Source organism: Pseudopipra pipra, chromosome 3, assembly GCF_036250125.1.
Source record: "Pseudopipra pipra isolate bDixPip1 chromosome 3, bDixPip1.hap1, whole genome shotgun sequence".
Classification (NCBI taxonomy): Eukaryota; Metazoa; Chordata; class Aves; order Passeriformes; family Pipridae; genus Pseudopipra; species Pseudopipra pipra.
This window is the reverse complement of record NC_087551.1, coordinates 15,561,206-15,578,008: the sequence shown is the minus strand read 5'-3', so window position 1 is coordinate 15,578,008 and position 16,803 is coordinate 15,561,206. Positions and strand designations below refer to the sequence as shown.

The following is a 16,803-nucleotide window of genomic DNA, read 5'->3' as shown; positions in this document are numbered from 1 at the left end:
TCAGTGTTTCATAGTATACGGATGATGCAAAGAAAGAGTGTGTAGATTTCCAAAAATGACTTTTTTTCCCGTGTTCTTTTGTTGCAGGGATAAAGCTTAAACATATTTGAATTTGAAATGAGCTGAAATTCTGAAATGCCAGTCAGATACTTAATAATATACATAGCCAAATCCTTACATGAATAAGTGTTCCAATTAGTGTGTACCTGAAATACTAGAACTTGAATACTTGGGTGATGGTATGGTAATCTTTGATCTGGATGTGTCTCTAAGAATTTCTGACCAATTGTGTGTTATTATGATCTTACAGAAAAGATAACATTCATACAATATTGTTGTCTTCCTTTTGAAGACATTTTGCACTTTGGGTTGTAATTAAACACAAAAAAAATCAGTTTAAGCATTATTAGTATAATTGGAGTGGCTTTTTTTTTAAATCATAGTGCTGTATTTGGTACGAGTAATGTGGCAGAGTTTTGTCTGATCTTCATTAGTAGGAAGAGCAGTACTGTGACAGGCAATTCTAGAAAACATAAACGCTGCTATTTCTTTTTCTTTTCTGTGTGTAGCCACGAAAATGCAGGATAAGATCAGCATAATGAAGGGATGATTCAATTTAGCAATAGCAGTCCCAACCTGCCAGAAAGCATATTTTTGTAGAAGCCCATTAATTTGTTTGAAAATCTCTGTGCATAAAGCAAGCACCAAAGCCTTAAAGAGAACTGTTATTTGAAATGGTATGGTTGCAAAAATTTCTCTCCTTTATTTGAGTAGGCAATAAAGCTACCCAGTGTCTTATACTTTTCTGTACTATAGTTTTACGACTTCAGGTAATGAAACTTATCTTCTAAAATATTAATCTTAAAATAAATTAATTTTTAGTTGCTGGCTGTGTTATTTCCAAAAGCAGTTAAAATCTGAAGCTGAGAAGGAACTGGCAGATACAACTTTTTTGTTTGCTTTTGTTCTTAAAGAGCTGTGCCACTCTTTAGCTGCCTCAGTCATGTCCCTTTGGCTTTTCCAAACAGGCTCTGCTTGTTTTAGCCTTGACATGGAGCTCTTGGATTCCCATCTTAAACTGAGGTATTAGGTCAGAATACTGGCTTTCTGTCTTTATTTCTTTTTCTATTAGTTGTCTTTTGGATCAATGACAGAGTTTCTCTGTCATAACATTGGGGTAGGAAAACAATTCCATTTTTAGAAGTTTTGAGGAGCGAGCTGTGTAAGGCAAACTGCTAAGCTCACCATATGGAAAAATTAATAGACTGCAAAAGGTTCTTGCTGTTCTACATGTGAATCAGTTGGCCTTAGTAGGGCAATCACCAGCAGTATAACAAAGATAATTTAAAATAGGCGACGTGTTATTTTTATTTTTCTTTGTGCTTGTACCACCTGTTTAAACTACATGAATGGTCTAGTAATTTTGAATGTATGTGACTAATTCAGAGTGGATCTGGTAATTTTTCTGTTTGTGACTGTACAAACTGTTTTAACTCATCAAGGGATGGGAAGCCAGAAAGATTTTTGACCATTCTGAGGATCTGCCAGTTTCTGAACTTCTTATCTCATGAATGGCTATGGGGAGATGGAGCAACTATACCATGAAGTGATCAGCAGTGATTGCCTTTCCCTCAGTGTGAAGCATTGCTTAATTGAGATCCTTGTTTTTATGAATGGTGAAACCTGTGGAGGGAGCTAATGAGTGAAGGTGACTTCTTCTTTTTTAGACATAAGAAATCAGCATAAGATGGGAAAGGACTCTGAGTCATCAAATCATTTTGCTATGGCTGGCAAAAGGGAGCAGCAGTTCATTACTCAAATTACTGGGGCATAAAATGTTGGTACTTAAAAGATTTTTGTCTTCAAGAAGCTACTGAAACATCTTCCTTCCCATCTCAAATGGACACTCTTTATCTTAAGGCTGTAAATATGCAGGACACAGAAATTGGATGCTGAGTTTCAGGTGTATTTTTACTATTCTGTATACAGTGACTTGAATCCCCCCTCCTCTGCTTTTGGAAATACCTTTTATTGCCTGTTTCAGTACTGTTCTTTCCAAGACTGTTGCACTGGTGTATTATAACCATTTTGTGATCAAAACTTGGCTGTTTCCCCTCCTTTCTCACTCATATCCAGCTGATTATTCCCTTACTCATAGTGGAAACACATTTATATATCAGTGTCATCTTACTCCGTGTTAAATTCTACTTCATTTCTATTAGCCCAGTTTTTAAGGTCAGTTAGTGCTGATCTATTTCTGATTCATCTTATTCCAATATAATCTACTGGTATCTTCCATATTGTATATTTTAGTGGCTTTTATAAGCAGCCTTCTTCTGTGCAATAATATAAATTCACACATCTTTTAAGGATAAATGCTTGTCTAAGCCCTGGAGGGACTGTATTGCTGATGTCCTTTCAGCTCTTTCATCCTTTGCAAGTGGGTGATGTCCCCTTTATCTGCCTCCTGATCATTTCATGAATCATAGACCTTGCACCTTAACATCTCCTGTGACACCCTGCTGAATGCTTTAGAACAGCCCAAATTAGGTCTGCAGATTTCCCTTTGTTTTAGGCATTCAGTATCTCAGAGAGATGTTGCACTATGTGGGTATGATCTACCTCTAGTAAACTGTACTATATTTTATCCCAATTTCCATTGTGCTTTTCCTTTTATCCCAGTTTCAATTATGATATCAAAATGGCTGGTGCACTTAGTCATGAGATTTGTCTGTATTCCCTGGGTAGTGTCAGTTTGTTGCCAGACTAACTGTGTTTCAAGTCTAAAGGTTAATGCTTGATTTTAATTTCTATACAACACTTTTAAACCATATTAATAGTCACGTTTTTAATGTGTGTAATAAACACTTCTCTGTGCTTCAGTAAGTAAATTGTGGTTTAAATTAAAAACTGTACCTGGGAACAGATAGGCTCTATGATCAATATGCATCTATGCTTTTGACTGTACATAGGTTCATTAGTCTTTCTCTCAATGGTTAGCTTACATGCTGATAATGTCAAGTAGGTGCAAAAGTGGTTTTTTTTACTATGCATCTTTTCTATGAGTTTATGAATGCACATGCAAGACATGTTGAGTTTCATTTAGAATTTTTCAATAGTGTTTCTTGCTCATATTCTCTTAATGACAGGTGTTAAGCTTTTAAGAAAGGCGTACCCATATAGCTTTTAAAAAGCCTCAGTATTTACTAACTCCACTATTTTACTTCCTTCAAATGCTGGATACTGAGTTTCAAGTTGGACTGAAAGTGTAAATAAATTTTGCAATGTATCAGTTCTAACCATATAATAAATATATGTAAATACATTGGTGTTTTATGTACTTAATAAATTAATATATTTTAATTTTTGAATGTGATATTATTCTGTGGTGTCTGAAGATGTACTCTTCAAACTTAAATAATTGAATGATATAATGAAACTTCCCTACTTAACTTACTCCTTGCAGTAAAAGAAATTCTAATAGCTACTTCAGGTTCAAGCACAATCATTTTTCATTTATTCGGGAATACTGAAGATCATTTCATGGTGTGTGCCATGTACTCTGTCAGCTGGAGCACTGGAAACTGCTAAGTCCACTCTGAAGAGTGGATGTGAAGGTTTTCTGCTCTTCGGTCTCTTCCTTCTTTGCTGACTCCTTTTATTTTCTAAGTGTCTTCTTACTGGAGGAGAAGAAAATACTGAATGAGACCAAGCAAGAGATTTGGAATAAAAAACAAACTGTACTTTATTTCATCTCTCTCTTAATTTTTAAGATTTTTTCAGCAGAAAACTCCATTTTTACAAGTTAAATAATCTCTCAATAATGTATAATTTTTTTCTCCAGTAATAGAGACTAATCAGTTTAGAGCTTTAACTTTAAAAGCTTGAGGGAGTGGGGAAGCAAAAAGGCATGGGAGGAAAAGGAATCAAACCAAACTTCTTCTTTCTACTTGAATTACAGAGCTGAGAGAGAAGAGAGATTCCCTTGGGTAATCATGTCCTCACTATGTGACTTCTATAAATTTGTATGGAAATTTTTCTTATGAAAGATTAGGACTTTTTTCCCTAGTCTGGTGAGAAATTGAGAGGCTGTGGAATAGCCAAAGCTCAATTCTGTATTTCTCTGTTAATGTGCAAAGCCTTGCCTGCAAACATTAGAGGCAAATACCATAATTCTGTACATAATCCTATGTCTCTAAGCTCCTAATATTGGATTCAGTTTGAGACATTTTCTGTGAATCACATAGTCAATAATGCTAATCTTTCTGTGATTAAATCATAACTTGAAGTGGCTGCAAAGGTGTAAACATTTATTTCCTGTCAGAATGTTTTCAGAGCTGGCTGCTGGATGTAGGTACTTATTTGTAGGCCTGAAGAAAATACTTCTTTCACAAAATTGGCAATATTTGTGCATGTTAACTGTAAACTGCTTTTGGTGACTTCCAGCCAATATGTCACTTAGTGGCAGAGAGTATCTGTGCTAACAAAATACCTTGGAAGAGACTAATTTAATTTTGATAACTTCCCGTTTAGTGGAAACATCAGTGACTATAAAGATCTGGTTTTTTTGTGGAAAACAAAAATAACATCAAACACCTCGATTTCTATTTGTCTGTATTGTAATCTACCAAATATTCCCAAGTTTTGGTAATTTTGTCTTAAGAAAAGTTAAAAACTGAGTGTGGATGATAAGACCTACACTTTTTACCAAAGCCATTTCAGCTTTTTGTGTGCGAGAATTGGTAATATCGAGACAGCAGGTTTACTTTCAAAGTGTTGTTTGTCTGTAGTCTTACTCATAGTAGAAGGGAACGAATACAACCAGTTAAGAACAAAGATGACAGAATAGGTACAAACTTGATCAGAATGTAGGTGGGATAATGCCAATTTAGGAAAAGGTATTCCAGTGAAATAATCACAGCCCATCTTAGTAAAAATTAACCAGCTATGTAGTTGTGTTGTTTACCTTGGATAAGCGAATTCTGATAAATTTGTGGGGTTTTGTGAATGATAATTTTTCTTGTTTGTTCTTAACAGGAGCTCACCAGATGTTGTTGTTGGCAGTGTTTATAACACCCCTTAATGATATCTGCTCTGACTTCTCAAAATTTCTGGAGATGATAGAGACAACATTGGATATGGAGAAGGTACGGGCTGGTGTGTGGGAGGGGTTTACTTGGCAATTAAAGTTTCTTATTGAACTTTGCAATCTGCTCTACACTCACTAAATTTAATTGATCTTCTATATTAAGCAGTTAGTGATAATTTATCTGTGGAATATATGAAGACTGTTATTAGTATAGCAGTTGAATATCAACAGGATATTCACCTGCTATCTGAAATTATCTAGCCAATGAGAAAAGGCTCTGTATACATGGATGCTGTGGACCTGAAACTATTTTTTCAAAACCTCATCAGTATTGAAAGTGGAGAAGTAATTTTGTAATTTCTCTGCTTCTTTGTATTTTTAAAGTTACTATGATATGTCTCATATCTAGAATGTAACCAGAATATGTTTATTACATATTTTTTTGCTTCTAAGAAATTCATTAGACTTGGTGCTATTTAGTGGGATTAAGTCTTCATAACTAACAGTTTGCCTCTCTGAAAAATTATTGCCTTAGGCTTAAAGACTGACTTTACTTTTCTCCCATTATATTTGTTAGAGAACTGATAAGATGGATTTTGAAATGGACATACTTGGTTAGAAATGTATTTAATGTTCCTCTCAGCAGGGTCTTTCAGTAATTTTGGTAAACTTGGGAAGTCTTTTAAGATTGCCATAAGTGTCAGTCTCAGTTGACTCTGGAAGGATGAAATCTCTCTAACCTCGTGCCAGACGTTGTGCAAGGACAAGGTGTCGAACTTGTGGAAACTGCAGTGGCTTTAAAATTTTGAACACGTGTACTTTTCTCCAAAGGCAGAAGCACTGCGTTTTATCTCTTTGTATTGTGTTATGCATCCATCAGCTGCCTTCTACTGTTTATGGAAAGACTGATTGACATGTTGCTGTAATTTGTGATATATGGTAATGAAGAAATTTATAGCTTTATACTAGTTACAGACCATCTGTTGATGCAGTTCGTGTGCCCTGGGACTCTGTTTTCTTTAACTAACAGCTGTTCTAAGCCTTCACCCTTCATAGTCCAGCTCTTTAAACTTCTTTTCAGGTTCTACTTTAAAAATGTTTTGTTGTCCTAAACAGAATAACAAGTCAGTTATTTTTAATCAAGTACCATAGAATCTGTTATGTTGGATTTGATTTTTCCTCCCCATCAAGATACTGGAAAATAGCTATAGATAAGCCAACACTGGTTTTACCAGGAGTATAACCCTTGTCTATATGAATGTTAAAACTTGCACTTTGACTTGAAATTCCCCCTTGATTTTTAGGGAGTTCAAACAAAACCAGCTCTATTCTGAGTGCAATTGAAGGATAGGTTGTCATAGCAACTAAATTATGTCAATAATCCATTCTAATATAAAAAGAAACATCTGAGTTCAAAAAGCGTGGGATGTGGTTATTCATTTACCTAGCTGTAATAAAAGTTGAGAAACTGTCACTTCCATTCTTGTCTTTCACAGAATCATAAGAGGCCTTTGAAAAACCCTCTATTCCAACCTCCTCCTCAACTTGGGGCAGGTTCAGTGTTTGTTGGTGCTTTCAGTATACAGCCACCTGGCAGTGGAAGCATGGGGAAGAGAGAGAAAAAAGATGAAATACAACTTATTTAATCTGTGCCTCTGAAAATGTTAAGCTTAGAAGGAACTATGTATGCTTTTCAACTCAAGAGCTGAGTTGAAATTGGGGAGGACTTTTGGTGGTATTAAGTAGGTTCCTTCCATAACCTTTTGAATCTCCTTTGGGCAGGAATTACTGTTTCAGAAACTTCCATTTCCAAAGGCTTCTTGTTTTGAAATACCCCATCCTTTTACACTCTGTCTGGATTAGCTGCAGAAGTCCAGGCTATCATACAGATTATGTACATAACAATTTAATTTCCCCTGACTTCTCTTTTTTCTCTGCCTACTGCTCAGTTACTTGTTTGTAAATAAATAGGCAGGCAACTTCATTTCAGCAGAAAGGAGTCTGTTAAATTGGTATATTTTGATTGTGTAAAGTATATTATTTGAGAAAATGAGTGTTTGAGGTGTATTTGTTTTGCAGTTGAGTCAGACACCAACTATCATAAATAACATTGCATTACAAAATTATATGTGTTTTAAAAATTGAATAAATGATTAAGTGAATTCATTTCACTGTGTATGATCCGGGAGGTAATTTTTTTTTATTGCCTCTGTTCATGTGAATTTTTTCTTGTTATTTTTCCCTAGGTGGAGAATCATGAATTTCTTGTCAAGTCTTCTTTTGATCCTAATTTAACAGAATTAAGTGAGAAGATGAATGAACTGGAAGAGCAAATGCAGTCCTTGTTAAAGACTGCAGCCAAAGAACTAGGTAGGGTTTGGAACTGCCTTTGATTCTTACCTCCTTTGTAAAATGTTTTGCGATCAAGTGATGAAAACTGGTACAGAGGAGTTAAGGTATGTTTGTATTATTTTGTTGTTGGATTGGTGTGACTTTAGTTATCGCAGTACAATCTGTTGAAAACAGAGTGATTTTTGGCTTAGAACCTGGCCTTTATTTTTTTTTTGAAGACAGCATTCCGAAGCATTTCAGAAATTATCAAGCATGTTGCAATATACTGCAGAATTCATTTTGTAGAACTGTAACGCATCAAACTCTTGGCTAAGTCTAGTTCTGTTTTACATCCTTTGAGGACATGCATTGAAACCTTTCCCCCCCTCCTCTATGCATTCTCCTGAGTGTCCATTCAGGACATACTAGTTTTCTTTTTATGTTTCTTTGCAAAATGTAATGTATAAGCAAATGAGACATTTAAAGAATTGATTACCCGATGCAAAAAGTTCCATGTGCAGCTGATGAATCAGGCATTCAAAGAGCAACTTAAAAAAACAAAAGCCACCAACTTTTAATGCAAATGTGGCAAGGAAAACTGGCAACACCATTTTAGGTTACACCTTTAAGGGCTTGAATATTTTTTGTAGTCTTGGTACTTTTTTTAGTGTAAACAAGATACTTGGATGAAAAGAAGGAAAGAAAAGATCGTGTAGGGATGAGATGAGAAATCTCACCAGCAGAAGTATGTGTTAGTAGAAGGATCACAAGAGTACAGGTGCTGTGCTTGCAGCAGCAATGCAGAATGTCCTTGCAGTTTGCTATGAACATTTTTCACTTTTCTGGAGAATTCATAGCAAGACAGTAATTGTAAGCCTGATTTGAATATGCAGTTTGAGAACATATCAATGTAAGAGCAGAGAATGTATCAGTGTGCTCCTGTTAGGTCTGGATGTTTCTCATACCTGTACAGAATCAAAGCAAGTCTGCTGAATTGGCTTATGGAAACTGGGGAATAGTGAGCAGAAATAGGACAGGCTGCTGGATTTGTGATAATACAGTTGCTTTCTTTTTCTTTCTTTTCATCCAAAAGGTTTGGAAGCTGGCAAAAGTATCAAACTGGAGACAAATTCACAGTTTGGACATCACTTTCGAATAACTTGCAAGGAGGAAAAAGTTCTCCGCAACAATTCAAAATATGCAATAGTTGATACACAGAAGAATGGTGTGAAATTCACCAACAGGTATAAGGTCATCTTGGTGCTTTCTCAAGCCTATTGTGAAGTAATAGGATTGTTCCTTTTTAATTATACCAATGAATTGGTTTCCCTGCATCTTGAATGGCTGAATTTTCACGTTTTTAATTGGCTCACAGATTGAAATATTGAGCAAGACTGGCATGAAGGAAGAATAGTCATACAGTTTATGTTAAAAGCTGCATTCCCCATTGCCAACTGTTAGCTATTTTTGGTCCTTTGACTTGGGCTAATTCCTCCGTTTTAGCTGCAGCAAGTAGCATAATTGCAGTCACTCTGAAGTGTTTATACAGACACTTTTACAAGCTGCAGTAGGGAAAGAGCTATTTATGTTTATCACCAAATATGACATGCAGCAATTTTGTTGGTGATTACCTTTTCTTTGTTCCAAGTCATGCTCTAATTTCTGTTAGTCCTATGTATTGAACATCAATTCAGTGCCTCTTTTGATTAAGCTATTTAAAAATTCCAGTCTTCAGGCTGATGCTGTTTCAATGTCTCCTTGTCTGGACAGCAGTTCTGTCACAGGTCAACTGAGCAAAAAGTCTATTTTTTCTTTGTTGAATTTTAGCTCTTTTAGAGCATTCTAGAAGGAGCAAGGACTACATTGGTCATCTAATGTCTCTGTTCTTCAGTGTTTTTACTCAGAGCAAACTAAAGTAGAAAGTCAGATATGCAGAATTGGGTGATAATCTCTTATCTCTCCCTCAGAGCACATCCACCTTGGAAATTAGATCCTATCTGCAAGTTAGATGACGTAACCCAAGGCCTTGCCCAGGGGCCCATCCTTCAGGCATCCTTCACAGCCTAGCAGGGCAGAAGTTCCAGTGCTGAATCACTCTTTGTGAAAACTTTTCTGATCTGATCTAATGAGAATTTTCCTTTCAGAAACTCGAGGTCTTAGCATCTCATCCTTTTGTTGTGCACCTCCAAGAAAAGTCTGATGCCTCTTCCCTCTGGGCTGACTTCAGATTCTTAGCCTGGGCAGGCATCTCTGTCAGCCTGTCCTTGTGTGCCATGTGCTCCAGCTCTGTATCTTTGTGGTGACCATCTGCTCCAGGTTTGATCTCTCTCACAGGGAAGAAGAAAACAGAGACAGCTCTGCATATATGGTCTCACAAGTGCTGAATAGAGGGGAAGAATTACTTCCTTCAACATGCTGGCTCCACTCTTGCTAGTGCAGCCAGCATGGGCTTGGCCTTCTCTGCCTCAGGGCACACTGCTGCCTTGTGTTCAGCTTCTTATCCATTGGATCCCCCAAGTATTTTATGATTTTTTTTATTGTTTGGACTACAGTCTCTACTGTTACATGAAGTTATTTCATCCCAGGTGCAGGACTTTACGTTTGCCTTTCTGAAATTGTTGTCCACCTATTTTTCAAGTCTGTAGGTATCCCAGTGAATGGCAGCCGTGTCCTCCCGCGTACTGACAGCTCTCCTTCCTGTGGTATTGTTCACAGTCTTTGAGAGTTTATTCAGCCCCATCATTCAGGTTGTTAATCAAAGCATAAATAGTATCAGCCCCGGTATCAACCCTAAGAAATGCCTCTGATAATCAGCCACTAATTGGACTTCAGCCTTCTGACAAGCCTGTCAATGGCAGGTCCCAGAGAAAACTAATTTTTAAGTCTCCTGCATGTGCTACCTGGAAGGGTAAAAGCAGCAGAATTTAATATATCATGCAGTCTGTTTCAGACAAACCCTGCTTGTACTGCTCTATGTATAACTGGTCCTGCTGGAATTAGCAGCAGAGAAGGGAGTTTACTGAGAGAGAGATCTTGATTGACAAACAAGTATGAGGACCACTGCCTATAGGGGAAGGTTGGTTTCAAGACAGGGCTATTACCAGTAGTGACTGTTTTCTGTTAATCACTCACTTTCATAGTAATAAATCCTTTGCTTTGAAAAGAAGGGCAAACATATTGGTTCACACCAACCAATGTGTTGGTGTATTTCACACCAATTTACTTAAATGAACAAAGTGTAAGCCTTAATTGCATTTTGTTTTAACATTTACTCAGAGGATATTTTTTAAAAACATCCCTGAAATTTAAAACAGCCTTTTCTGCTTCTAAATATATTATGAATCTAAATGTATGATGAAGTTAGGCTTTTCTATAACTGAGAAGATGGTACTTAGAACCTGTTCTGTGTCATCTGTTACTTTCCCTTAGGGAAGCAGCCCATGCATCACGAATAAAACAGACTTCTCTGTGCTTACTTGAGTTATAGTTGCTTCTGTTGGTGGTGCTAGAAGCACAAGGCTGACTTCTGCTTATAGTGTGGGTACACTACTCAAGTGTGTTTCTTATTCAGTCCTGCAGACTATGTTCCTTGTTTGAGAGACGAGGTTGAGAAAACTAAAGACTTGTTTAAACTCTTGATTTCAGCTTGCCTTATTTTGAAGACTAGAACCTGTTCTTAGTGACAGTAGTTCACTGAGGTTTTTACTAAATGAAATAAGTCAATGCCTTCAGCTCTGATAAGCCTGCTGTAGGACTCTGGGCTAATTACACAGTTGCTTAGCAGCAATTCTTCTCTACCAGTTCTATAATGTGCCACATCCCATAGCAAAATGGCCAGAAATTCAGCTTTAAACAATAGTCCTTATCACATGGAGTGTCTATAACAAACAACTACTGGAAGATTTTGAAGAATCATGTGTTGATGCTAGAATTGGTGGTTTGGCCCTTGTGGGTGTTCTTCAACTTGGAATTAATATTGCAGATATCCTGGTGTGGACGAATTGTAGATTAGTTGCTTTGTGGTCCTTGTGCTGAACCTTGCTCTTAAGACAGGTGGTGGACAACTGGTATTGGCTCATAGATGAGGAGCCAGAAGTTTGGCATTGCAGGTGAAGACAGAACACCACAGCTTCTAAATATTATTGTTTTTTTCACAGCAAACTGAGCTCTGTCAATGAAGAATATAAAAGGAACAGAGAAGAGTATGAAGAGGCTCAGGATGCAATTGTTAAGGAAATCATTAGCATTGCTTCAGGTGAAAATGCCAGTTTTGATGGGTATCACAGTTTGGAATGCTGGGAGGACTTGCAGTTACTTTGAGAGCCTTCTGTAGAAAAGAACTGTAACATTCCCCACAGAATTAACGTGAAAAGTGAGGTGTGGCTTTCAGACAGTTGTTGGAAGTTTGAAATATGTTGTATTCTGTGGCCAGACCCTTTCCTGGCATTTCTACAAATGGGCAGTGATGAGGTGTGTGCAAATGCTAATCCCATGGAAGGGACAAAAATAAGCCCATAAAGGCCACATCTATCCTTCACCTACCTCCCTGACTCTGGGCACCTTCACCCAAATGGCAGAAGTGGTAAAGGACAACAGAGAACTGAGGGAGTGGGACCCGAGGTCTGTGAAGAACATTGGTATGCAATATAAGATCAAGTTAGTCATTGCTTAAATGGTGCAATAAAAAAATCCTTGTTTTCATAAATAATTACCATATATTTTGTTCCAAGATTGCCTGCTGACAGAGCATTCTTTAGTATTCTTCACCAAAAGCAGAAGAGACATTGGGGAATTTGGGCTGTAGACTCCTGTACCTATCCCTTTCACTGGAGAAAACCAAAACCACCAAAACTTAGAACTGTTACTGGGGATGCTGGACCATCTAGTCTGGTTCTCTGGTATCACAGGCACTGTATCTCACAGACCTCTCCCTCCCATTATTCACATAAACATAGATGGTTGCTGTGCCTGAAGTGTCTGTGCTGTGTCTCTTTGCTGGCCTGAGCATCAGAATGCAGTGTATTATGGAGGAAAGAAAGGTACTGGATTTCCAGCCATCTGCCACTGCTAGTGTTTGCCTCCTGTACTAGGATAAGCTGTTTCTCACTGTCTGGGTGTTGAGGGAAAATAGTCAACATGACCTCAACTCTTCCCTGTCTTAGTCTGAAGAAGTCCCCTTAGTATTCAAGGCATGGGAACTTTAGGATTACATCTTGGACTCTCCCAGAAGGTGACTGCCACCATGAACAAAATTGTTAGTGCAGATGAGCTAATTTTATGGGCTCGCTACAGGCTTTAAGACACCTCTTCAGCAAGGGCAAAAAAATTGCTAGCAGTATTGAATTTGTGTATCTCCCTAATCAAAACAGGTTATGCAGAGCCAATGCAGACGATGAACGACGTGGTAGCTCAGTTAGATGTGATTGTCAGTTTTGCTCACGTGTCCAACGGAGCACCGGTGCCATATGTCCGTCCTGTCATTCTGGAAAAGGGACAGGGGAGGATTGTGCTGAAAGGTGCAAGGCATCCTTGCCTCGAAATGCAGGATGAGGTGGCTTTCATCCCCAATGACGTTACATTCGAGAAGGGCAAGCAGATGTTCCACATTATTACTGGTAAATACTTCTGTTCTCTTTTTCTGTTGTTATTTACTTTATAAATGTCTTGAGTATTTCCAATAATGATGTTTTTTTAAAAAAACCTAACCAACAGTAAGCAAAACAAACCAGCAATTTAATAGAACTCTGTCAAAACAATTTCTCTAATCAACAAACAGCTACTAAAGTACTTTTCTTTCTGAATGGGGAATAAGATTTAGCTCTGTAAAAGAAGAGAGGGTGTTTGTAAGCTACTGTTGTTTATTATATTAAAAAAAAGAAAGTGTCCATAGTGTTCTTGTGAAATGTTACCTTTGATTACGGATATTCTACATGTTTCTGCACATACAGGCATATTTCTCATCATCCAAACTAATATTAATGGATTTGGTTATTGTGATTGTAGTTATGGTGCACTCTTTGTAGAAGGCGATCACTAATTTTGAAAGAGTCATTCATGAAGAGAGAGGCTGCTAGGACAGTAGAAAAGAAGAATTTAGTCCTTCTTTAATGTTTTCTTTGCCTTAGTGAATGTAACTCCACAAACCAGGCAACCTCAGGAGCTGGAGAACCTGAAACTGCTTAAGTGATTTGGAAAATTCCACTGGGTATCAATTGTACTGTAGCCACATAGGCATCTTTTGTAGGCAAGATTTTAAGCAGCCTCTTCATCAGTGTTTTCTTTGTTAAGTATTAAGGTTGATTTTAAATGCAAAACATGTTTCAATGACGGTACCATTTTTTACCCTTTTCTCTGGTGTAATTAAGATAATTTTACTACGCAGGAAAACATTTTTAGTGTTTATAGATTTAATTGAATCTTAATTTCCATCCATATGTCCTTGACATACATTCTGTGTAGCAAAGATCTGAAATTAGAGAATGATTAACGAAGACTTCTAGGATAATCAAAAAGCAAAACTGAAAATCTGAAAAATTCATGGTAAGACACTTGTTTTTCTGGTTAGCAAAAGCATAAAATTGGTTTTAATGATCAGTTTTCTGGAAAATAATTTTTATTTCATTTATACTTCATTACAATTAACTTATTAATATCTGGGTTTGCTGATTTTAAATCACCCATTAGCTTGTACCCACTCTATATCTAAGCTGTTTCATTTTTACAGGGAAATTTTAATTGTCTTTTGAGGTGAAAACAAATTAATATTATTCTTGAGCAGCAATACTGATGACTTTAAAGGTTTAGGTATATTTTAGATGACTGCTTGTACTTCTGAAAAGTCCTAAAACTTATGCTCTCTGATCACTTTTCTTTTTAAAAAAGCACAGTGAGTAAGATGAACAAACCAGCCAAGTACTGGAGCCACTTGTTGCACCTGTTAGACAAGTTTGCTACTTTTTCCTGGCAAGAGAGTTATAAGTTTAAACATTCTTTGTTTTAATTTAGAGCCTGTTCTTCTCTAAAAGAACTGTTGAATTGTAAAAAGATGATGGTTTTTAAATTATTTTTTGCAAAATTTCTTCTCTAGGACCTAACATGGGGGGAAAATCAACCTACATCCGGCAGACAGGAGTGATTGTTCTTATGGCCCAAATTGGGTGTTTTGTTCCGTGTGACTCTGCAGAAATAACCATTGTGGATTGTATCCTGGCTCGGGTGGGAGCAGGAGACAGTCAGCTGAAAGGCGTGTCTACTTTCATGGCTGAAATGCTGGAAACTGCTTCAATCCTTAGGCAAGTCCTGTGCTTATTTGGTTGTGTTGGTTGGGGCTGATGGGGAAGAACGTGCTCTAAGAAAGATGCATTGATGTTTTTCTTTTGTGTAGAAGAACCTCAGTGGAGGATCTCAAGGCCTTTTTATCTGGTTCATAAGTTCCTGAAGTTGCCTTCTGTTTATTTCAGCGGTCAATACAGAGCTGCTACCGGGAGGCCAAAGTCTGAACAGGACAAAGGAACTAATTTGGAATGATCTGTGTGACATTGTGTTTGCACTTGATTTGTATGTTGTTATGTAAATAGGAAAGGTCTTTTGCTTCTTCATAACTTGTGATACTCCAATATCCTGAACTCATGCTGTTCTCAAACATTATAAAATGCTCTTGTGTTTTTAGGACAGCATCTGAAAACTCCCTGATAATTATTGATGAACTGGGAAGAGGAACTTCTACCTACGATGGCTTTGGCTTAGCATGGGCTATCTCAGAATACATTGCTACCAAAATCTGTGCTTTCACTATGTTTGCTACACATTTTCATGAACTGACAGCTCTTGCTGACGAAGTGCCAACAGTAAATAACCTACATGTTACTGCTCTGACCACTGATGACACACTGACGATGCTTTATCGTGTCAAGGAAGGTAAGACTGTGTATTTGGTGAATCAGGGTAAACTTCATTTTGCCCTGAGAGAGGAAAAAGTCTTAATGGGGGGAATAAATTAATGTCATACTTCAGGCTTTGGGTTTATAATAGACACATTCTTCTCTGTCCGTAGAGAGTGTGTACGGCAGGAGCTCTGACCATGTGTGAACGCAGTTGGTGATGATGTTGATGATTATTTGTTAAGACTTCTAGGTTATTTCTGCCACTCAAGTTGGTGCTTTTGAGTCACTCCCTTTTCCTTTTTTAAGGACCAGAGGGAATTGTTCCAAAGGGTTATTTTCTGTTTTCTTAAATCAGCCATTTTAACGTGCTGGTTGGAAATACTTATGTTCCTTAAACTGTTCTTTTAAAAGAAATGAGTGCAACTTTTATGTACTGGCAATTTTTAATAATGTCTATTTCATTGTGATAAGATTTAGTCTTATGTTGCCCAATTTATGCAGTAGTTTGATGTAGGAAAAATCATATGGTTTATTTTTAGCAAATGGCATCATAGTGAAACAACAAGTAGCCTGTTTTGTTAGTGTAAAATCAGTTAGATGTATTTAATTAAAATCCTTTAGTGGATCCAGTTATTCCTTCAGTGTTAAATTAAACAATTTTTTTATTAGGCATAAATTTAATCTGTTCACTGCAGAAAGCAGTTCCTCCTGCTTCTCTATATCCCCAATCATTTCTTGTTCCCTTCAGCAGGAGCCTGTATTTATGCTACATAAAGGAGGGCTGTGTAACTGTGGCTTGCAAGGTGTGCTCATTTATGGCCTTCTAATTTAGTTGTCAACCCTACAGTGATTTTTTTATTGTTCTCGTTAGAGCATTTCAGTCAGGTTGGCAACCTCTGGACTGATATTTTGATTTAAAATGTGGGCAGAGTACTGTTACTCTATATTCTCACTTAAAAATACCTCTTAATTTTCCTTTTCTGAGTTCCACAATGAAGGAATGAGTTAGATGACTCTCAAATAGGTAGAACATGGCTCCTGTAGAGCACTCTGGCTAGACTGGATCTGATCAACAATTTACCTTGTGGAGTGGTTTTGTCTCAAAAAAGGAATAATTATTTGAGGAGTTAGGCTGTTAACTTTACTAAAAGAATTACTCAGTATCATCCATCCTTGTTAAGGGTAAGGAGCTAGTCCATGTCTCATCTCAAATCCTGGAGACTGACATTTACTTATATCTTTTTTGTTAAGGATTTAACTGGTACAATTGCTGTACTACATTCCTCATTTTAAAAGCTGTTTTGTTGTGCTGACATATCAAACACTTGTTTTTGCTTACCTTGTTCATCCTAATAACTCTGCTATTTGTGAACAGTGCATGTTCAGTATGTATTATCTTGGCACTCTCTCCACTGTTTCCTCATTTTTTTAGCCAGTTTAGGACTTTTCAGTTCATTCCTTCTGGCATATATTGTTCTGAAATGTAATTAGTATGCTGCC

The 16,803-nt window shown here is 37.1% G+C and overlaps 1 protein-coding gene across 2 annotated transcripts in view; it reads left to right on the top strand.

The window, feature by feature from the left end:
* MSH2 (mutS homolog 2) overlaps positions 1 to 16,803 on the top strand; it is a 46,709-nt gene that overhangs the window by 24,327 nt on the left and 5,579 nt on the right. For both annotated transcript variants that reach the window (XM_064647993.1, XM_064647994.1), the window contains exons 8-14: positions 5,038 to 5,147; positions 7,336 to 7,459; positions 8,514 to 8,664; positions 11,578 to 11,675; positions 12,790 to 13,035; positions 14,508 to 14,712; positions 15,090 to 15,337. In XM_064647993.1, the coding sequence (XP_064504063.1) occupies positions 5,038 to 5,147; positions 7,336 to 7,459; positions 8,514 to 8,664; positions 11,578 to 11,675; positions 12,790 to 13,035; positions 14,508 to 14,712; positions 15,090 to 15,337 (1,182 nt within the window). The remainder of the gene's footprint in view (positions 1 to 5,037; positions 5,148 to 7,335; positions 7,460 to 8,513; positions 8,665 to 11,577; positions 11,676 to 12,789; positions 13,036 to 14,507; positions 14,713 to 15,089; positions 15,338 to 16,803) is intronic.